Below are 23755 nucleotides of genomic sequence, written 5' to 3' on the forward strand. Positions count from 1 at the left end.
AGACGAACAAGCACACCACCTCGTTTGCGGGGCAGCGGAGCGGGTAGGCACTGCAGCTAGTGAGGCAGAGACGCCAAGAATGGTGGTAGTGCCTTTGATTGATCGCTGCAGCCAGAGATTGTGGATTTTGTCATGGAATCGCAAATATCCAGAAGAGTCTGGCGATCATACAACAGTAGCGGTGACACGTGTTCAATAAAAACAGTTAAAAACAACAATAAGGTTAAAATATTGCGCAAAGGTAGACGACCAGCTGGATACAGTGGCGCCATCTTGCCTTACGTCAATCTGTTCATTCAATAAAGATTGTCTTGTACCATGGAAGGTTTGATTGTATGCATATGTGTGTTTATAGATTACTTACTGATTAAATATGAAGTGCCCCCCCAACCCCCACTAAAGAGCAGATAAACAGGTGATGGAGCCAGAATAAATTCTATAAAATATGCAGTAGGAGGCTAAATGACAAGTCCTCCAACTCAAACGACTACAGTGGTCTTGAATTCATAAATAAGTAAAGTAAGTAAGTCAAATTTATTTATATAGCGCTTTTTACAGACCAGAAGTCACAAAGTGCTAGGAAAGGAATAAGTTGGATTTGGAATGGATGGCATGTAATGTGTGATGTGACGTTATGTTAACTGACATCCTGGTGTGTATTCATTGGAACCTTCCCCTGTTTAAGTATTACAGTGCTGGATGAACACCAAAACATCTTGTGTGGATTGTTTCAACTCAACCTTTGGCTTGGACAAAAGAATGACATACGATGGTGAATGTAATCAGTTTGAAGGTGTGCTGCACAGATTGTATTCCACACAGGTTTTTAGATATTTTACGTTAGCAGTCATGTGTTGCATAGAAGCAAAAGGGGGTTTTATTAAAGTTAAATTACCACTCAGTCATGTTAACTAAAAAACAAACACTGAAGAACAAAACCCATTGAATTCATGTCAACATTGTATTTTCATTTCTTAAAATTTCATATTTTTGTGACAGACCACTGTCGAGGTGTAAATCCTCTGCCCGTGTCCATGGTGCCGCTCTGGCCCAGGCTTCCCCTCCAATTACACCTCGATCCCACAGAGCCTTTTTGGATCCCAAAACCAAGGTGCACAATAACGACCTTACGACTTCTGGCTTTTAGTGTGTGAATTTATTACAGATAGATGTTGTTTCCCTGACACAGAATTCTGGTCCTTGTGTCCCTGATCCACCCGAGTAGCGCCCAGCAGGCAAAAGGCGATGTCTGAGCTATGTGTATGTATTTGTGATCCCTCGCTCGAGGTTCTCAAGCTGTGGTTCTCGGTAGCTTCCCATGGTCCGCCCCGTCATGCCATCTTCTCACCTCTCTCCCAGGCATGTGGATCCACAAGCCCCAAGTTCTCCTCTAGGGTTATCGCGCCCCGACAGTCTCCTGCATTCCTTGACGAGAGAAAGCTTCCCGGGACTTTGTGTGCTCTTTTCATGGTTAAAGGTTACAGATCATCAACAGATACATAAGCAGCTGCAAAAGCAATGTTAAATGCATTCATAATGTAGTATTTATCCCTGAGTATCACATGTGAGCAAGCAAGTATTAGAATAAAATTAATTCCCACACCACAAACAAAAACATTCCTGAAGGTGGATCTCGTCTCAACAGTGTTTGAATGTGGAACATTTCCTTTAAAGCGAACCCCGATTAAAACGACTTTCAGCTCTAAAAATGTTGTCACTGATGTCTACACTTGAAATACGCTGTTAGAAAAGTATAAACATAATGCGTAACTTATAAAATGACACTCGTTCATAAGATTATTGTTTACATGGTTGCAGCCATGTTTTGGCCGCGCAATGCGCAATGCATTCTGGGAGTGATGACATCACGTTCACCGAGCAAAGCCACAAACGACTCATGAAGTACTTCTGTCGTCAGCTACAACCGAAAAAAATGCCACACTGCGTTGCTTTTGGATGTCATTTTGAAACCAAGGGAAATAAAGGAAGTGCGGTGAGCATCCACAGCTTTCCTAAGGAGAGAAAATTAAGAAAAAAGTGGGAAGATGCCTGTGGGAGAGTTCAGCTCCCCAAATATCCATACCTATGCTCAAAAATAAAGTTAATTGCATAAAATAATAAACATATTACCATAATATTTCACAGAACAAATGTTGCTAATTTCACATTGTTTAATACAATTAAAAGTAAAAAAATAACTCATTTTAAAAGAGCCGCAGATCTGCTAATGCATTGAATCAATCCCTGCCTCTGACAGGAAATTGTTGCATCTGAGATTATCCATGAAGAGAGTAAGCAAAGGGCTAATGAAACATGTCTAAAAGACATTTAAATTTACTGTGATTTTTTAAAAAGAATGAAGGGGAACGCGATGGTGACTCAAAATGAGTCTGAATAACACAAGCAAGTGACACCGAGCCGAAACAGGGAGGAGGAGAATCCGGACATGGCCGTGATGTGTGGTGTTTCGGACTGTTTTGGGAAGCACACTGTCAATTATTAGGCCGCCGTGCCAGATTTTAAATGATAACAGTAGAATATTGTGTGATCCACTGTAAGCTCCGTGCAGCTCCTGCTGCTTTCAGGGACACTCTGTAAAAGTAGCTGCTGATAGACGCAGGTGTCTCAGTCAGCTGTTAGCTTAGCTGTTAGCCACCGACGAACTAGCTGGCTTTGAACGATTCCTTCGTGATCCAACATCAGTCGACGGGATGCGATCTCAACTTCTGAGACGGTGGAAAGAAGATTTAAACGCTGAGCGTCTCGGACAGAACGGGAAAGGTTGTTATTGACGGACAGTTCAGTTCTGAGAGGAAGTGTCTGAGCGGCGTAGCGGCGGCTTGGAGAGAACGAGGGAAACATTGTTCTGGTAGGTTTAATTTCTGGTTTAGCGTGGCTGTTTACTGTTCTGCTTGTCGTTTTATCTTCATCTTGTTGTCCAGGGATCATTGTGTTGCTCTCAGGACTGAGGGAGCTGTAGCTGACATTAGCAAGAAAATCCAAACAAAAATTGGCCCGACGACAAGTTTACATGTTTGTGTTAATTATGTTAATCGTGACGAGGTAAAGTAAATAAGTGTCACGGACAGCGACGGAAAGAAAATTAAGCTCTTTGCAGCAGACGCTCTCTATCTCAGTCGCCATTGGGAGGCAGCATCCACAAATTCACCAGCGGCTGTGACCGACTCTCTCTTCCTTTTGATAGCGACCATGTTCATTGACATCTCCGTCGTCACTTCCATTTTCGTCCTCGCTCTGTATTTGGTTTCGTGTTGGTTCGAATTGAAAGGGTTGAACGCCCATGCTTACAAAGCTGCAAACAGATCACTCCTAAAAACACTGCTGAGAGGTGAAACAACTTTGTGACGTCACTACCCAGAATGCTTTGCAATGTGCACAACAATGGCGGCCTACATGCTAAAAAAACTTTGTTAAAATATAGATAACTGAATAGATTTTTTAAAAATTTTATTTATAAATATGTTACTGACAGCAAGCTGAACCACACAGAGCAAATTTATCATTATAGTCGGGGTTCATTTTAAACTGGATGCTCTATTGTGGTTTGAGGATCAAGCTGAACTTCCTGAAACAGCTCTACAAGAGAGTCTTTCATGGCTTCATCTATTTGTGACTTTAAAGGTGGTGCAGCACTGAACGACGATGAGTAAATCTCATCCCATGTGTTTCAAAAGACTACGGCTTCACACCTGTGTGAACCGACCAAGAACTCGGGTCACTGAAACTTTTCCGACAAGCTTGACAAGAATATGGCTTCTCACCTGAGTGAGATCTCATGTGGACCGACAAATTACTCTGTTGACTGAAACTTTTTCCGCATGTTTCACATGAATACGGCTTTTCACCTGTGTGAGCTCTCATGTGGACCAACAAATAACTCTTTCGACTGAAACTTTTCCCACATGTTTCACAGGAATACGGCTGCTCACCTGTGTGAGTTCTCATGTGGACCGACAAATGACTGTGGTGACGGAAGCTTTTTCGACATAATTCACAAGAATATGGCTTCTCACCTGTGTGAGTCCTCACGTGGACCGACAAATCACTCTGTCGACTGAAACTTTTTCCACATGTTTCACAGGAGTACGGCTTCTCACCTGTGTGAATCCTCATGTGGATCAGCAAATGATTCCGTCGACTGAAATTTTTCCCACATGTTTCACAAGAATACGGCTTTTTACCTGTGTGAGTTCTCATGTGGCCTGACAAATGACTGTGGTGACGGAAGCTTTTTCTACATAATTCACAAGAATAAGGCTTCTCACCTGTGTGAGTCCTCATGTGGACCGACAAATTACTCTGTCGGCTGAAACTTTTTCCACATGTTTCACAGGAATACGGCTGCTCACCTGTGTGAATCCTCATGTGGACCAACAAATGATTCTGTCGACTGAAGCTTTTTCCACATATGTCACAAGTTTTCTTCTTATCAGTGACCGTTCTCACCTTCTGACATAGTTTTGGTTTTTTACAGACAGGTTCACCACATGTTTCCTCACATTCAGCCTGCTTCTCTGAAACTGGAAAGTCAGTCAGTTTGTTCTCATGGTGGACTTCAGAGTCCTGAGAGAGGAGCTGCTCAGTGTCTGGTTCTTCTTCTGGTTCACTCAGGTCACTCTGCTCCTCAACAGAAGGAACCGTCAAGGTTTCACTTTCAAACTTCACAACAGGAAGCGCTCCGGTCTGGCTGCTACCGAGATCCTCGTGCTCCTCAATCTCTGGAGGCCCTGGTTCCTCCTGGTCCTCTGGAAACTGTAGAAGCCCTGGTTCTTCTGGTTCTTCTTTTATTTGTGGAGGTCCTGGTTCTTCTGGTTCCTCTTTAATCTCTAGAGGTCCTGGTTCTTCTGGTTCCTCTTTGATCTGTGGAGATCCTGGTTCTTCTGGTTCCTTTTTAATCTCTAGAGGTCCTGGTTCTTCTGGTTCCTCTTTGATCTGTGGAGGTCCTGGTTCTTCTGGTTCCTCTTTTATTTGTGGAGGTCCTGGTTCTTCTGGTTCCTCTTTAATCTCTGGGGGTTCTGGTTCCTCCTGTTGTAGACAGTAGTTTGTTTCCTGCTCCTCTCTACAGTCACGGTGCTGTTGAAGCTCTGCAGTGAAAAAAACAAAAGGACAAGATAAAAGATTAGTTTCACTACTTCTACAGTTCAAGCTTTAATAAAAAAAAAAACCTGGGACTTAAGTGGTTAAACTGAAAATGTTAATTAAAAATTTAAAAAAGTATAAAATCGTCATATTTCTGGATGAGCACCTTTAGCTGGTGAACGAGTCATTTCATGGATGAACTTTTTCTGGGTGGTGCATTCGCTCGCCTTCTCTCGTGTTCACTCAACATTCTGTTAACTGTTTACCACGCTACCTGAGATGGAGGGATGACGAGACTTCCTGCTTTTAAATGTTCTCAGAAAATGCCTCTTCAAAAAACATCCCTATCCACAACTTTATTGTTCAGGCCAGTGAGGAACCAAGTCATCATAGTTCCATCAAGCACCTCTGCAGCTGGATGAAGGAAGCAACTCGATATTGGAAAACAACTGGCATCCTGATTTTAATTCTCATCCTGATATTTATACACACTGCCTCGTGGAGAATGGAGCCCATCGTCTTCAAGGAAGAAATGTGGCTGGAAGAAAATCCTGAATGGTTGTGATTGGCGATCACTTAAACGATTGGTGAAATCAAATCAATGAAAAATAACAGCAGAACTCAGGGCTACGTTGTGCTAACGACGTTAAGTGTCGAAACAATGCCAGTGAATGCGTGCTGTAATCAAAGCTAAAGACGGTCCAATGAGTGTGTGACCTTTTTGCTTTGGTGCCGACGTCTTTTTTGGCCAGGTAGTTTATACAGCGCTGTAAAAAAATACAGTAATTTTCAACAGATGACATGAAGAGGACAAGGTAGGTAGGTTAAGGTACACCACACTCCTGCCATTCTGAATACATTTAACCTGTTTGTTTGCTCTTCTTTCAATGTTGTTTTCAGCTACTCACTCTCTGTGCAGGGGGGTGGGTCTGCTTTGGCAAACTGATGAAGAACCACTGTGGTTGGTGGATGGCTGCACACACTGGTCCTCATTTATCAAACGATCTTTCAAACGGGTGTATATCTGAGCGGTGAGCTCATCGTACGACGGGGCTCGCGTGGCATTACTGAAACTTCCGTACCTCGCCGATCTCAGTGTTTGAGTGATCGGGTGTTGATAAATGCAGCGGCTGAATTTGATCGTCATTAACATGTTACGCCCTGAAATATTAAAAGTTCTGAAGCCGCGCCCACTGAGGCCAAACATAGAAAAGGAGCGATTTTGGCGAAAAAAGAAACTTTTCTGAGCTGGAAATGGAACCTCTCAGGTCTGACGTGGACATAAATCAGGAGGAGCTCTTTGGAAGAATCAAAACTGGAATTTAAGGAAAATAGAAAAACGTTGTCTGGAGGACGATCACGGCGATGAACAGCGTCGCCTGGACGAACAGACACCGGCTGAGGTCTGAACAGATTACTGCATTGGCCGGAATATAAGACGATCTTTTGTTGTTGTTTTTTTTTTTGCAGAAATTGTATTTTCAAAAATGGGGTCATACTATAATCGAGGACTAGATTGTCGTTACACATCCACGCCGCTGGAGCCAAAATACCGGTGACTTGTGCTGCCTCTGCTTGCACGCAGTGGCTCAGTCGCCCTGCTAGGGGGAGCTAGTGAGTTGGACAGAGTGTAAAGGGCCGTCCATGCTTCACATGTTCGCGTGGGTGCGCATTGCGCGTTGGTCCGCGTGATGTAAAAATCGTTATGAATTCCTGTCCACTGGGGTCCGCGCGGACCGAGCCGCGGACGTCCGCGCACCAGCCAGATTTTGTGCCAGTATACACATGCGCCAGAGCGCCACAGCAAACAAAACATGACGGTAAAAGTGACGGTAGACGGAGCTACAGCCTGACGGCTACACTGAAACACACCCAGAGTGAAAAACTGGTGGAGAGAGAGAGCAGGAGGGAGGAGAAGGTCTGCCGACAGAAATGAAAGTATTTAATCGCTCGGGCGCTGCCCCCGATAATACTAAATCATAATGTACAGACAATGTATGCGCTTCATTTTCTCTAAATAATATGTAACAAAGGAGCAGATTAACAGTGTGTCGTGCCGGAAAAGCTTCTCAAGGATGTGTGGATCAGTGCGCCCGCATGGAACGCGCACAGCTGAGCTCAAAATGGAGCATGGGAGAAAGCGCATGCGCATCGGTGGTGCGCGGGCGCTCCAAAGCGGACGCGGAAACACGTACACGTGAAGCATGGACGAGCCTTGAGCCGACAGCAGTGTGAGAAGAAGACTGAGCAAGCGTGGCTGGTGTTTTTTTTTCTAAGGTTCATTTCAAACAGCGCATCAAAAATATCTGCCTGGAAGTACTCTAAAATACTTAGTTGATGTTCAGGATAGATAAATCGATACTTGTGAGTTGGTCAGTTTGTTTTGAAGCTTCGAAGCAGATGCTAATTCTGTTAGCATGTCAATGGCGTTTCCATTAATGGTTAGCATTGAGCTCGTGGCTTTGATTTTAAATACTGCCTTGTTTTGTTTTTAGACAGTGATGTATGTTGTGATACATCTTGTGTAAATGTTCCCTTATATGTATATCTTGTTTGTTTCAGTTTTACAGCCTTCAAGAAAAAGTAATAAACACTCAGAGCAGCTGAAATCTCCTGCTTTCTTTCTGAAGAACTGTTCTCTACATGCCAAACTGAATCCAACATTCACGGAGGGCTGAATTATTAAAGGTATAATGGACGACTTTCTCCAAAAAGTCGAAGCCAAACGTCTGTTACTCGCTTTTGAAAAAATGCGCATGTGCCAGACCATTCTACCTGCTCTGCTGCTCCTACGAGCCGCTTGACGGCGTGACGCAAGCATTTCTTCAGCGTGATCGACATGTCGGAGGACTAATAGCTGACGCTCGCATCACGCCATTCATTGGCTAAAACATCGTCCATTATACCTTTAATGTTCATGAAGTTAAATAGCACTTGAATTTGATGGTTATAAAGTTATTTACATCATTAAAGGTGCTGTAGGCAGGATTTTGCTAGTCAACGCTAATTTTTCTGCGTTTTCTTTGGATTAAATGTTAGAGTATCCATTGATAATCCTTTAGGAGTGTAGCATAATTACACTACCGCGAGGGCGCAGCGTTTCCATCTGTCTCTGTTCTGAGCTGAAAAGGAATCTTGACAGCTCCAGGTATCTTTGACCAATCAGAAGAGCCCGAGGTTCTAACCGTGATTGGTCGAGGGGCGTTCGTCACACGTTCTTGTGGGAGGGGTTTAACTTGCGTAAGGGCGTGATGTCAGAGAAAACAGGACAGGATTGGCTGTGCTGGGTTTCAAATCGCCATCTTAGATGGGTCAAATCGCCATCTTGCTTAGGTAAACCTAAGCAAGATGGCGGAGATGCTGAATCCTGCCTACAGCACCTTTAATGCAGTTATTGAACCTTTGAGGTACTTAATAGTTGCTTATTGTTGCTTATTTTGAGAAAGAGAATATATTTTTTATTTGATACTGCAGTAATATTTTTTGATCTTAAATCACGTGAAATGTTATCTCTGTTGTGAGTTTTTGAGTTTAAAATAATTGTACAATAAAAAGTTATTTCATGAGTAACCATATTGTCTTAAATATATTGTTATTTTCGCAAAGTGATATTTGAAAAATAGGGGTCGTCTTATAATTAGAGTCGTACTATATTCGGGCCATTACGGTATACCGTAAATCCTCTAATAACGACCTGTATTCCATTAAAAGCCCGTCTCCTTTAATGACCGGGTGCGTCTTTGAAGAAAACTCATAAAAGCCGCTTCCCAATATAAGACTGTTTTTTTTGTCTTTTCTTTTTTTTCTGTGAAGCGCTACGCCGCTGTACTGACAGTCTGCTACAGCGCCAGTCCTCCTGGTATGGCGACTGTGTGTACTACACGCGTCCGGTAATAATGGTGAAGGGACAGAAAACATTAAACTTGATGTTGAGATTTATTTTTTTCACATCGATTGAAAAAATAAAATCGAATTATTCGAATTAATTCAATATATCCCCACCTTTAAACTGCACTACTGTTCATTACTGTTTTAGTACTGTTTGATACTTGCTTTCAATAAATGAGCTCAGTACATTTTACTGGGTTCAAACTGACACAAAAGATCTTTCTGCTCTTTTAGAAAATTTTAAAATATAAGCCTCTCTCGTATACATGCCTCCTTCCATTAAAAGCCTGGTGCCAGCTACACTTGAGACAAATAAAAGCCCCGGCTACTATAATAGGATTTACGGTAGGTCCATTAATTTAGCCCTGATATTACAAATAATGAGGCTGACTCACGTTATACAGCTTAGAGTTTTGTTTCATTTAATGATGTCTCAGAGTCAGACAGCAGCGGTACGGCGGCCCGGTCTCCTCTCCACAGCATCGACGGTTCCACCGAGACACACACACCCAGTACCGGACCCGGTGCCAAGCAGGACCCTGGACCGAACAGGACACAGGACCGAGCGGACCCGGGACTCAGACCAAGAGGGCAGCGCATGCCACTCCCTGCCGGTGCCGCTTAAATTAAAGACAGTTTATAGATGTCTTAATAAAATGTTTGACTAAACGTCCTTTGTCTGTATTTAATCTCCCTTATCTAATATGTTATTTTCTAGGCTATGGCATCACATCACTGAGTAAATAAATCATTTGCTAAACTTCAGAGTTTATTTACATTCCAGTAGCAGTTCTTCAGGTCCTGTCTCCTCCGTCCAGCATGCTGGTTTACACATCGGCATGTCAGACCTGTCATGAGATTTCATCTTTCTGTACGATCACCGAAATGCCGAGCCCGTCTTTCATATGGATGTACAACAGTCGTACGACCGTATTCCGCCATATGACCGTTTGATAAATGAGGGCCACTGTATTTGTCAGGTAAGCTTGTCAGGAACGTGGAGTTCATTTGCCTCCAAAACTGGGGCAAAGGGACCTTTTGGCTGCATTTTGCGCCTCACAGGAGTGTAAACTGACACACTGTTGTGGGCGGAATCAACAGGTGTTGCCGAACATCTGCGGTTATATAACCATGATGTTGAAAACCACAGTTTATACAAAAAACTGGTTCATAGCTGCACCCCTATTTGTCTGGTGACCTTGTCAGGAACGTGGAGTTCATTTGCCTCCAAAACTGCAGGGATCTACAATGTGACTACAGTGACCACGGACATTGCAATGACGATGCTCAAACTACATACTGTGCAGCAGGATGAAAGACTTTCCTCCTAACAGACCACAGCATGTGACACTTGGAGACCTGGACTCCTCCAGCTCCGTCCTCAACACTGACACCACCCAGAGCTCCGTCCTCAACACTGACACCACCCAGAGCTCCGTCCTCAACACTGACACCACCCAGAGCTCTGTCCTCAACACTGACACCACCCAGAGCTCTGTCCTCAACACTGACACCACACAGAGCTCCGTCCTCAACACTGACACCACCCAGAGCTCTGTCCTCAACACTGACACCACACAGAGCTCCGTCCTCAACACTGACACCACACAGAGCTCCGTCCTCAACACTGACATCACACAGAGCTCTGTCCTCACGACACTTGAGCCTCGTTTCCGCAGCGCAACTGGTTACGGTACGGATCGGGTCTGGTAGGATCAGGTCGGTTAAAGCGTACCAGGCACAAATCACGTGTCGTGTATCCATTTGCGGGGTTACGGCTGTAATGTAGGCGGGGTTGTGAGTGTGTGCATCACCACACAGGATGTGATGAGTAACGTGCCTGCAAAGGCGGGAGAAATTGCAGAACAGTTTTGGGGAGCAGTATGGACGACATCATCGGCGCTGTGTTTTTACTCTGTGCGTTCTACTACCTGGCTAAAACAAGACAGGCTGTATGAGAAAGAAGGGTTCATGAGGCTCGGAGAGATGCTGCAATTAAAATGAGGAGTCAAGCACCGAGTCCAGCAACGACGCCAGCACCGAGTCCAGCACCGACGCCAGCACCAGCTCCAGCTTTGAGGAGGGATGCGAGCAGGAGAGGCGTGACCTGCGAAGAGCTTACTGGAAAAAAGAGCAAGAGAGAAGAAGGCAACGCAACAGGGTAAGCCGATGGAGCTGATTGTTGTATCGCCCGCCACGTGTCCTGTCTGTCCACTGAATCCCCTGTGAACTTGTAAAAGTTGTGATACTTCCTTAGCTGTTCCTTTCTTTATGTGCTTTTGTTTTTTTGTGAACCCACATTAACTTCACCTACATATCAGCTTTAATGCCCCAATGGAAAAAGGAAAGGTGTTTCAAGCTTCATCCGTCTGGTTAACTACTTAACCACCTCAGCAGGGAAACTCGGTGGTAGCAGATTACTCTAAAAAATGTTTTAAATGTGTATAATTTAACTCATATTTTAGAGATGTACGAATCAAGTCCTGGTGTAGATGGACTCTTCCTGTTCCTCAAGCAGCTTCAGCATACTTGGCTTGTAGTGAGAGGGGAAGTTTAAAATAATTTATCTGTTATGACTCAAAGTACCATTAAGTACAGCGACTATAAAAGCAAGATTTAACTAAATGTGAGATTAAATATACTATAAAAACAGCTTGATTTGCATTATATACATTACACTGATACAGCGGTTTGCAGCACTCTGACTTTAATACACTGACAAAATAAAAGTGCTAAACAGGTTTTTCATTTTGGAAACATTTACAATTCATCGGTTTGCCTCTGTCTTGTGAACACTGTGAGGCTTCTTTGTTCTATGTACAGTTTAAATATTCCATATGTTCCTCAAAAAACAGTGTTTGGAGCTCTCAACTTGCTGTCACTTGCATCTGTGTGAATCTGCTGTTGTGTTTCCCAGGTGATCCAGGCTGTGCTGCAACATCGCCGCCGCAGGCCCACCAGTTGGGCGTTCAGTCGAAGCAGCAACTGGTGGGATGTGATTGTGCCTGGCTTCACAACCGCTCAGTGGGTCCTCAATTTCCTAATGTCAGAAGAAAGTTTTCAACACTTATGTGAAAAGGTGCGTCCGGCGATGGAGAAGCACAACACCACCTTCCGCGCATGTGTCCCGCTGAGGAAAAGGGTTGCTGTTGCGGTGTGGAAGCTGGCGACCAACGCCGACTACCGGAGCATCACCACTGTGTGTCGCTGTGTGCAGGACTTCTGTGATGCTGCGCGAGAGCGGTTGGTCCCGGAGCTCATAAAGTTTCCAGACCTGCAGACCCTGCAAGAAATGTCAGCGTACTTCCACAGCCGGTGGGGGCTCGCGCAGTGTGTGGGTGCTATTGATGGGTCACATATTCCCATTATAGCACCACAAGACTTCCACTGCGATTACTTCAATCGCAAGGGCTGGCACTCCATCATCCTCCAGGCGGTCGTGGATGGGAGAGGTCTCTTCTGGAGTGTGTCAGCTGGGATGCCCGGCAGTGTGCACGACGCGCGTGTCCTCAGACTGTCCTCCTTCCAGGAACTGGTGGACACGGCTGCCTGTTCCCTACACGCACCAGAGACATCGGTGGGGTGGATGTGGGCTACTACATCCTGGGAGACTCTGCCTACCCACTGCCGAGGTGGCTGACGAAACCATTTCTGGACACCGGGCGGCTGACAGCAGGTCAGCAGCTGTTCAACCGGAAGATCTCCAGGGCCCGGGTGGTGGCGGAGAACGCCTTTGGATGGCTGAAGGGCAGGTGGGGCTGCCTTTTGAAGTGCAATGACAGCAACATCGCTCCAGTGAAGTCAATGGTGCTGGCATGTTGTGCTCTGCACAACCTCTGTGAGAGCCATGGCGAAGACGACAGCAACGAGTGGAGCCTCACTGTGCAGGCTGGTGCTGCAGCAGAGCCTGAGGTGGCCCTGGGCCAGACTGGAGATGAGGAAGGAAAAGATGTGAGAGAGGCACTGATGCGTCCCCTCAGCTCATAAAGTGTATGCAAATAGTGATATGTGTGTGTGTGTGTGTGTGTGTGTGTGTGTTCTTGTATTTCTATCCTTGTCGGGGCCAAATGTCCCCACAAGGATAGCAAAACGTGGAACAACGTGCCTTGTGGGGACCTTTTTCCGGTCCTAAGTAGGAGAAACAGTGTTTTCTTGACCATGTTGTTGTTACTGAAAAAAGTAAAAGTGCAAAAACATTTCTTTAGGGTTAGGCTTTGTTGTGGTGTGGGTTAGGGTTATTAGGGTTAGGGGCTAGACATGAATGGGAATCAATGGAAGGTCCCCACAAGGATAGAAATACAAGACTGCGCGTGTGTGTGTGTGTGTGTGTGTGTGTGGAACCCTTCAGCTGTGTCACTCAAAGACGTGTTTTTTGTTTGTACATTGTAATAAATCTGACACAGTGATCCTGTGTCTCCTCGTTGTCTCTCTGCAAGACACATAATGAATGAATGACACTGCTCACAACGGCTCCACAAACTTCACATAACTTTTGTGTATTGGTACGCATTGCAGGGACACTGCTGCTCCTGCAAGGAGTGACTGCAGATGTTGTCAATCAAAAGTCTAATAAGTTTGTGCATAGGTATGTCAATGTATATAATAGCCTTCACTGTATATAATTTTTCTGCACTAATTATATATTTTTACTTTTGTGTGCATTGCTACTGATGCTGCTGTGACACTTGAATTTCCCAGTCTGGGATCAATAAAGTATGTCTCCATCTCTATCAATCATTTCCACTGCACCATCCCTCACTTGCAACATATGGGTTCAAAATAACTTTCTCCCCAGATGAGGTTCAGCAGCAGCTGCGCCGTAACACGAGAGACAGGTGACCTCCTGCAATCCACCGATTAACCACCGTCGCGCCCCCCTACAACCAGCATGCCTGCTACTTTTTCTACCACCTATGTGGCTCATATTTTCAGACAGACATAGCATTCTGGAGACGGCATGCGCTAACACAAACATAATAAATATATATGGGATATGGAAATGTGCCATGGCGACCTAAAAACAAAAGTTCAGTGCTTCTCTGAAATACACAGACCGAAAGCTGTGGAATAAGTTATTATAATAATTTATGCGATTTAAAAAGCACCTTTCAGCGCACCCAAGGACACTGAACATGTAGCAGTGAAAAAAATTAGGACTGAAAAAAGACGACCATATTATGCCACGGTCCACCAGATATGGAAATATGTTGAGGTACCACCCAGAAGACAGTGGAGATGATCGTCAGCTATGATCAACTAGAACCTCCCACTTCAACAACAGCTTCTTCCCCTCTGCCATCAGACTGATGAACACAGAATAACTATAATGCCTCATACACACCAACAGCCCTGTATCGGACTCCTGAATATAATACTGTCTGCAGTACTCCATTGCATTATACACAGGTAACTTCCCACCTTCTGCTGCTGTGATCCACCACCCCAGCTGCTATGTTGTTCTGTACAATGTATACTAGTCTATTTGATACTTGTTGCAAGCCTTTATTGCATTTTATGTTTATTTATTCTTTTATTTTTGTGATAGTTTACATTTAATGTTACAGCATTCACATCGGGTAAAATTCCTAGGTTGTGAACTCGTTCATGGCAATAAAGCCCTTTCTGATTCTGATTCAGTAGTGTTGATATGCACTATAAACACATTCTGTCTTTCTCTGGGTTGTGCCATGGTCCGACTGACTGCATCTCTGAGAACTTCATGACTTTGGGTGCGCAGTGTGAGCAGGCAGTGCCGAGTGTTTACAGGTTATTTCTTCTGGCGGTGGGATGTCCACATCGTTTGGTGCAGCGCTGCAGAAACTAGTCAAGCAGACACTTTTGCTTTAGAGTTGTATGCAGCCTGCATAACCTTTTGCAGCCCACCAAATACCTGAGTGAGAAATACCGCCTTACCGTGGTGTTTTCAAATTCACACTGGCCATTTGGGAAAAACGTCACATTAGGCCTGGGCGATATACCGAACATGTATCGTTACCGAAGTTTACTGCGATAACCGACGTCATTTTGCCAATGTCGGTAAATTCGATATTTAAAAAAAAAAGTTGGCTTTGGCTGTGTAGGTGGGCTGTGTTCATGTCCCTTTAAGACGCTGCACTACGCGACTCCACCAACTCCTGTTTAAAATCACAGCAACCAGCAGAAGAAGCTGAAGCAGAGCAGACAGACGTTCGACCCTCTGATCATCCGAACCAGCAGACGTGATCTCTGGACACATAGCATGGAGACATGCTAGTTTAGCTGCTACCGGCTACAGGCTAACAGCCTGCAAGGCTGCAGATTACTGCTGGTCGACCGCCCCGGACAGTAAAACTCCTCATCAGCTGATTGGCTGATTTTTTCCTGCAGAAGCTCCTCATGCTCTTTTATTGAACAGGCCATATCTTCTGGTGCTGTTTGTTTATATCACGCTGCATGTGCAGCTCCGAGTCCATGCTTCGTGTCTTCTTCTCCATTTTGGAGTTGCTGTGTCAGAGTGACAGCGCCATCTGAAGGCCTGGCGGGTGAACTACATCATTTTGAGTCCTTGTTATGTTGTGTAGATGTAAATATTTCCTGAAGCGATGCTGTGTGGACAGGAAACTGAGGAGGAGATTGTAAACAACAAAGTTGGGCTCATTTGTAGCTCAGGGACAGGTAGACGTCCAGTTGTGTTCCATTCTCAGCTGCTCATAACACCACATCACCGTGGAAACAACTGGAACCACATAACATTAATAATTTCCCAGAGTCTTCCAGTCATCGGATTTTCCCTAATGCCCACAGAGAAGACATTTACATTAACAGCAGAGTTCTGTCGGATTTGGACGTCTGCTGCTGTGAAAGTTAGGATACATAGATATGTTTTGAACTAGGCCTGTGCGGTATACCGGTTTGTACCGAATACCGGTTTTTATTTTCATTATGATATGAATTTTTCATATACCGTAATACCGGTGAACAGCCCAAACAACGTCCGGAAAGTGTTTCAGCGTCGACCCATTTCACTGCTGCACACCAACAACACAGGGTGTTGTTAGCTGCCGGCGAGAGCTCTCAAAGTGAAGCACACGCTGTTTACCCAGAGGAACTAATACCAAAGAGAGGAGCCACGTCTGTGGTTTGGAACTTTTTCGGCTTTAAAAGGTCGGACGTGCCCCAAACTACTATCTTTTGCAAAATGCTGTCGAGCAGAAGTGGTAGCCGGCGGTGCTAACACTAGCAATTAGCTTCACCGCCTGAGCCGAAAACACGTATCAGAGTACCAGGAATGTCATAAACTAAGATCCACAGCCTCCACATCCACAGCTCAATCTGCAAGTAGCAGTCAGACGTCCATTCAAGATGAGTTCGCTAAAGGGACTGACTATGAGAAAAGAAAAAAAACAAGCGGCGGGTCGAGATAACGATCGCAATCATGCAATCTGGACAAAAAAACCGATACAGTCCTTGTGACAGTAAAATGGGCTATTTAAAGGAGCACAGCGCAAGTCACTAAGTTTAGGCAGTACTACGCCCTCTCTGACGAAAAGCGGTACTGAATGAGAGTTGTGCACGCTCTTAGAAGTGTGCACGTCGTCGAGCACGAGCAAAGGAAGAAAGCCAGAATCACGCAGCACAACGGACCACACGAGCTTTTTGAAGCGCAATTATGTCCACAGAGGTAAGAAACGTATAAATCTGCAACAGAACATGTGTAAGTAATTTACCTCTAATTGACAGAACAAATGTTGTAAACATGGAAAAACAATGTATCTAGAACCCCCCCTCTCTGTTTTTGTCCACTTTAAGACAAGTTTCATATGGAAAAGCGTCAATGAATAAATCCATTACAATATAGCAGAATGTTATATGAAAACTCGAAACTTACAAGCTGTCACAGAGCACTAATGGGACGTTTCCAGTATGTAAAGTGTCAAACTCACGGTCAAAACACTCCCATTCGTATTTCTAACTCTAAGACTATGTGCGTTGTTGATATGTTGTAAGTAATGTTTCCAAATTGAAATAATTTGTAAGCTAGCTAGTCTTATGCAAAACACAGAGAAATGTCACACAAAGGATCAGCTCTGATCAGTTTGATTCCTGTGGAGACAACCACAGAGGACAGCAGTGACTGTGGCAGCGGGACAGGTACAGGTGGTAGAGGCAGGGGAGGGAGGGGCGGCGGCAGAGGGGGCGGTCGAGGCACGCCGCGGCCCGCCTCGCGAGTCGTCTTCGTCCCCGGCGGGGGTCGGTCGCCCCCGGCCCGCCACCGCGCCGCGAGGCGCGGCCGGGTTCCGGGAGGCCTCCTCCCCGGGGGTCATGGGGGTTTCTCCGTGGGGCAGTGTCCGCCGCGGAAGGCGGGCTGGTTTCGGAGGGGGTCGGGTCGGCGGTGGCGAAACGCGAACACACATTTATCAGACAGGACAGCGTGCACGCGCAGCTCAGAGCGATTCGTACCCGAATCACTCACATCGCTGTGCCTTCAGGGCCCCGCACAGGGAAATAGGAGCGACTGCGATCTTGCAGAAATAGCTCTTGCTGCCCATGAGGAAAAGGTGAAAACGTGTGTGGGTGTGAATAATTGATAATTTAATATTCAAAACTGCGCTGTGCTCCTTTAAAGCCAATCAACTGCAGTAATTATTTCCTTATTAGAAGAAAATGTGTGTAACAACACTCTTGCATGAAGAAAAAATACCGTCAAATACCTTGAAACCAGTATGAATTTAAAAAAAACCGTGACATGAAATTTTTGCCATACCGCCCAGTCCTATTTTGAACCCTAATCTTGATAAATCTAATAGAATTTCAAGAAAATTGACTCCATATAATGAGAAATAAAATAATAGTGTTTGCACCACCTGAGCCCACAGTAAGCTGTCAGAAGTTTAATCCAGTACAATATATAGCTGTGATTAAATGCCCCCCCCTTTTCACTTGACTTAAGAAACATGCAAATAACAATTCTCTTAGATACAGTCTTTCTATACTGATTAAATATAATATTTAAGTGCATTTATCGTAAATAAAGTACAATTAGACATTTCCACTCAGAGCAGGTTCACAAAGCTTGGTCAGATTTGGATTCTTTGCAGTGTTATGAGCAACAGCATCCAAAAACATATATTACACTCTGATCAACTACAAGAAAGTGTGAGAAATGACACCCAGGTTCATGGCTACAAACTGCAGTGAACTGGCCCAGTTTCTGTTGCGTTGACATTGTGGAGACTGTGACAGTCCCGTGCAGCATCTACAACACGAGTCCTCCTCACCTGAGCGCTGCTGCGTGCGTGTAATCGCTAGACGTTCACGTCCTCCGGGAGGTGCAGAAATGTTACACAAAGAATAACACTTTCAGAGAGACACCGACAACACTGAGGGTTAAGCTAACCGGCTTAGCTGCGTGCCAGCTACCAGCTCGTGCCTCACATCAGTGTAAATTTAAGGCGAAAAGCACGGAGTGAAATCCGGGATAACTGCAAGGCAACACTGGTGGTTGAAAGCACAGTTAAGAATTGCACAACTCACCCTCGCTGCCCACAACTGATTGGCACCGAGCCTCGTCGCTCTCCGCTGTGGCGTCCTTCCCTTCGGTGGCCGGACTGTTGCCATAAATGGCGTCCATCAATTCCAACCACCGCCAGTTCTTTCTCTGGACCCCACTGCGGCTGTTGTGGTCCTTCACCTTCTGATAGTCACCACGCAGTTTTTTAACTTTGCGCGGCACTGCTCGGCGGTGCGGTTGAACCCCGGCTCCCTCATGCGACCAGAAATTACATTAAAGGTCTTCTGATTGCGGACGGCGCCATCCAGGTCCTGTTGTTTGTCCTCCTCGCCGATTATTCCGAGGAGGGCTTAACTTCGCCGTTACACCAGTGTTCTGTCGACATTCTGGGCCGAGAGTCTGCTGAGCTGTTGCTGCCTGAACAACGAATCGTCAGAGATGCCTGGCTCTGTCGCGGGCTAGCTCGAGTGGCGCATGTCACGGACCAATCAGCAGACAGGGGTGTTCAAGTCCCGCCCTACCATATCCGGTACCTCCTCGCGAGCAGGATTGAAAATGGCCGCGGTTGGTCACGGTTCGTCACCCTTATCCGACGCATATCCGACCCGAACTGACCAGACCTAAACCGTACCGTCACTGTGGAAATGAGGCTTTGATGCTGACTTTTCACTCATGGCTGCACTCCCATTCACTACACAAACCATACATGCTAATTTGCAGAGGCCACAGCCGTGGTGGGATTGATAACCATGAGGAGACGGCCTGCAGAGAGGAGGTCCAGGTCCTCACATCCTGGAGTCTGATCAGTGACTTGCTCCTGAACACCAGCAGGATGAAGGAGCTCGTCGTTGACTTTAGAAGACACAGGGAAACCACACACAGCAGGGCAGTGAAGACTGTTCACACTCATTATATTCTTGTTTAAAGCCATTAGAGAGACGCTGTGAAAACATTTAGTGTTTCACTTTCATGTTACACAGTAAATGTTAATTGTTAAAACTCTGGCAAATATTTCCTTGAGGAAAAAGGACATGCTGCGTTTCCTAAAGTGGAATACGGTGCTGGGATTAAACTTCCACACCAGAGGGAGCGCTGTGTGCTGTAGCTGAAGTAGAAAGTGGAGAAGAAGAGTCAAAGTATTTGGAGTGACCAGTCTGCTGAATAAAGGTGAGTAAAATATTAAAAACACAACACACACAGATCCTGCTTCTGTCTGTGGAGGATAAAGCAAACAGCCATAACGATGGAGATCCTCCAGCACTCACTGATCATTCTCACTTTAACATACCGATTCTGTGTAACTTGACTTCAGGTTGGAAGATGACGTCCAGCAGTCTGTGATCCTCCTCCTCTTTAATGTGTGGAGCTTCATGTTCCTCCTGCTCACCACTGGAACTGGTCTTCTGGTTACTAATGTGTTGCTGTGGACTCTCTGGAGGGAAACAAGACAAAGTCCCTGATGAGACGGATGTGAATGTTTTACAGTGAGGGATGGATGAGACAGGACAGGCTGCATTTAAAACAGAGACATTCAGAAACAGATTAAACTGCTCCTTTCTAGAAACCTGACAGCAGCTGTGAGGTTTAAAGAATAAATGCTACAAACTAGGGCTGTCACGATATCAAATTTTCTCTTCACGATAATCATGACCAAAAAATATCACGATAATGATATTATCACGATATCAGCAAAAAATTAACTAATAATGGTACATTCAGATTCATCTTTAATTTGTTTGTTTTCTCAAGAATTACATTCAGAACACCTGTCAAATAAGGTGTTGAAACAATATGAGAACAGTAACTGTACAACTGCATACAAAAAGTGTAGTTACACTCAACTAATTAAAATCTGATAAACTGATTAACAGAGGATCCACACGCAGAGGCTTAATTTACGTAGGGCTGGTGGGTTATGAAAACCCACGTGGACCCTCTTGGGTTGAAATCCTGTCCCACCACCACACTGCCGAGAATTTTTGTTTGTTTGTTTGTTTGTTTGTTTAAATCCGAGGCGGAATGAGCAGCTGCTGCTTCTCTCCAGTCAGAGACGCCGCTACTGGCTAGGGCCCCGAGCTGAAGGGGGCCCCGACAGACGGCGGATATCAGCGACACAACTTGAAACCCACCGCTTACATTACAATGACACGTCTGGAACCTACCTAATGGGGCCCCACTACTACCCGGATGGGTGCAAAATCTGCTTATAATTACAAGATTAACAAAATCATTTGTGGATAGCAGAGACAAAGCATTTGTATGTAACTGAAGAATGACAAGTCATATGTCTACTGAACAATCACGGGGATATTTTTCTTTTTCTGTTTCCATTCTCTGCTTATGGCAGATTTTTAAGAAGCTCGGCATTTCTTGCAAATTGGCGTGTCGTCAAACTTGTCCGCTTCCACTTTTAGGAACCCAAAAAACTCCCACACCACCGACTTCACTTTTTTCGGGTGAGGACAGAGCGTCTCGCTGTCGTTGTCGGCCACCGCCGACGTGTTTAGTTCACTCGTGACGCTCGCTAACTGGGAGCCGCGCTAGCTAGGAGCCGTGCCGCTACCGCTGCTGCTGTGTTTATATGAGAGGGAGGGGGAGAGGCTGGGGGTCTGCAGGAGGGAGAGAAGCAGGGCGGAAGAACAGGAGCGGATTTTGAAAATACACTTCAACACGTTTCAAGTGGCGCTAGATCCTCTATGCGATATTATCATGTGCGCATTTTGAACACGATATTGAAATTTCATTTTTTAATATCACGATTATCGTCAATACCGGTTTACCGCAACAGCCCTACTACAAACATTAGTGGGAAGTTTACAGGTTGAAGTGGTTCAGACACGTTTTTCTTTTTTCCCCAGCAACACCTGAACACACTATTCTGTAATACCCCTTTCCCACTGCTATGAAAGCCAAACGAGTCACAATTCGCCACTAAGCCAGTGCGTCTGACAGAGGTGGGAGACTGGAGCCTGATCAAGTCATCTCCATGCCATGTTTTTGCCCTCACCATGTACCACAGACAAGCTGAGGAGCAGGGTTGATCAGATTCACCTGGTGTGATACATGGTCAGAGCAAAAACATGGCATGGAGATGACTTGATCAGGCTCCAATTTCCCACCTCTGGCGTCTGATCCTTAAGACGCCGTAAAAAACGCCTACTTTATAATAAATCAGCAGAGAGCACAGCGTATTCAGCCATGCTGATTATACTTAATAAAATTCAGAGGATTAAAATATTGACCTGCACGAATTATTTTCCTCTAGCAACACAGTATGATAATGCAGAAGAGCAGGCAAGTCTCTTGGATCCATTGTCTTCCATCCATTTTTGATCTGCTGATTGGCTTCAGAAACATTGAACTTATTGGCTGTGTTTTTCAGAGGGCAGAGCTCAAGAGCTCATTAACATCTCGTTAAACGCTGTAAAAAACGCATGTCTTGCTTGCTTAAAATGCGTGTATTTTACGCCCGTTTTATTAAAAACTGGCGTTTTTTACGGCGTCTTAAGAATCAGACGCGTTGGATTAGTGGTGAATTGTGACTCCTTTGGCTTTCCATACACTGCAACTAGTGAGTCGACCCGTGTGTTTTCACCACGGGTCGACCCATTAACAATCGGCATTTTAGTCCTTGCCCACTGCTGCGAGCAGACCCGGGTCTTAAGCGCCTGCAGGCTGTGTTTTCCCGCGCTGATGGTGTCCCACATTGATGACATAAGTAAACAATGCAGCGGAGCACAGTCCCCGTTACCTGTCAACGAAACGCCTCTTCCCCACAGATCAAGAGAAGCTCTCTGGTCTCGCTACCTTGCCAATGCTGGCTCATCTTGACGTAGGAAATCTCGCGCTGTGTCCAGAAACAACAACAAGGGTTACGCTAATGCAGCCACGCTGCGTCGACGTCATCGCTTAAATTCCCGGATGTGTCCCTTCCACTAAAGCCGATAGAAAGCCGAGCCGATTAAAACCAGGGTCGATTGCAGGGTCGAACGACCGGGGTTGAAATGCCGATTAAACCCTTTCCCACTGCCATGAAGAGCCGATTATTAGCGGTTTTAAACAGGTTTTTTGGCCAGTGTGAAAGGGGCTTAGAGTTACTGTAATGTCCAGGCCAGCTGAAAGCTTTACTGAGGCACAGGACTGATCCAGGCTCCTCCAGTCCAAAACAAGAGGCTTCAGGCTGATTTGGCTGCACAAAAGACCGAGCCAGGATGAGAACACACAGATCGATTCTGAGTTCTCATGGAAGCATTAGAGGAGGCTGGACCTCTCCAGTCTCCTCTGAAGATAAAGCCCAAACCCCTCACCCCACCCCTCCCCCGACTAACGACCCCCCACCCCCACCTCTCCTGTTCCTCTGGTTTCCTCTGTTATCGAAAGGCTTCAGTCAGTTCCAATATGTGGACATTTGATCAAAAAGCCTCCCTGTTTAATGACTGGCCACGTCTGCACGGACCCAAAAATCCTCCTCATGGGATTGCAGGTGAATCGGATTATAAATGTGTCATATGAACACCTGAGCGGATCTGCTTCACTTCTTGAGCAGACTGAATTTTGGATCGGATTGTACGAGGTCGTCTACGCCGATCGATAATCCGCTCCGTGTCTCATATAAACGCTGCCTGACAGCGGAGCAGATTAAACGGGAGATTATTTGTTCTGCGCACGCGTTCCCTCATACGTAGTGATGTGACGACGTGCGCAGTAAACAGGAAGCAGCGTATCATGGAGATGTTGGAACATGATGTGAGCAGATATCCAGCAGATAAAAACACATTGCGAGGCTCTGAGGACTGCTGGCTGCAAAACGAAAGACCTGGAAATTCAGTGAGAGACTTGGTGCGCATGTCACAGGACGCCGTATAATCCGCTTCACCCAGGTAGGGCTGGGTACCGTTAGATATTTTTCAGGTACAAGTACTTTTTCGATACCTCACATACGGTACCGTTTTCAGTACCTGCCTTCACGGTGCACAGACGACGCCATGACTGCATTTGCATTTCATGCCACGAGGTGTGCTATTTGCATGTTCAACCTTATTTTACACGGACACCACAGAAGAAGAAGGGCGCTGCAGGCTCTCTCGGGATTGGGATCACGCTTTGCATTGTGGGGAGTGGCTGACATGTTGGCCGCTCACGAGTGTAAACAAACATAAACCCAGACACGAGCAGGAGAAGACGTACTAGTAGAGCTGCAGAAAGCAAGAAAAAATGCTGAAATGCCAAAAAGGGTCGGATATATATCAACTTACGCTTAATAAAAAAGCCAGGAGC

General features: G+C 45.4%; 1 protein-coding gene across 1 annotated transcript in view; it reads right to left on the reverse strand.

The window, feature by feature from the left end:
* The window catches only part of LOC115400079 (zinc finger protein 260-like), a gene marked incomplete at its 3' end in the record, with an annotated part of 29817 nt that extends 21054 nt beyond the window's left edge, over positions 1-8763 (reverse strand). The window contains exons 1-2 of the mRNA XM_030107730.1: positions 8750-8763; positions 3783-3913 (exon numbers count right to left, since the gene is read on the reverse strand). Of these exons, the coding sequence (XP_029963590.1) occupies positions 3783-3913; positions 8750-8763 (145 nt within the window). The remainder of the gene's footprint in view (positions 1-3782; positions 3914-8749) is intronic.
* Positions 8764-23755: the final 14992 nt, after the last annotated feature.

Source organism: Salarias fasciatus, chromosome 14, assembly GCF_902148845.1.
Source record: "Salarias fasciatus chromosome 14, fSalaFa1.1, whole genome shotgun sequence".
Taxonomy (NCBI): Eukaryota; Metazoa; Chordata; class Actinopteri; order Blenniiformes; family Blenniidae; genus Salarias; species Salarias fasciatus.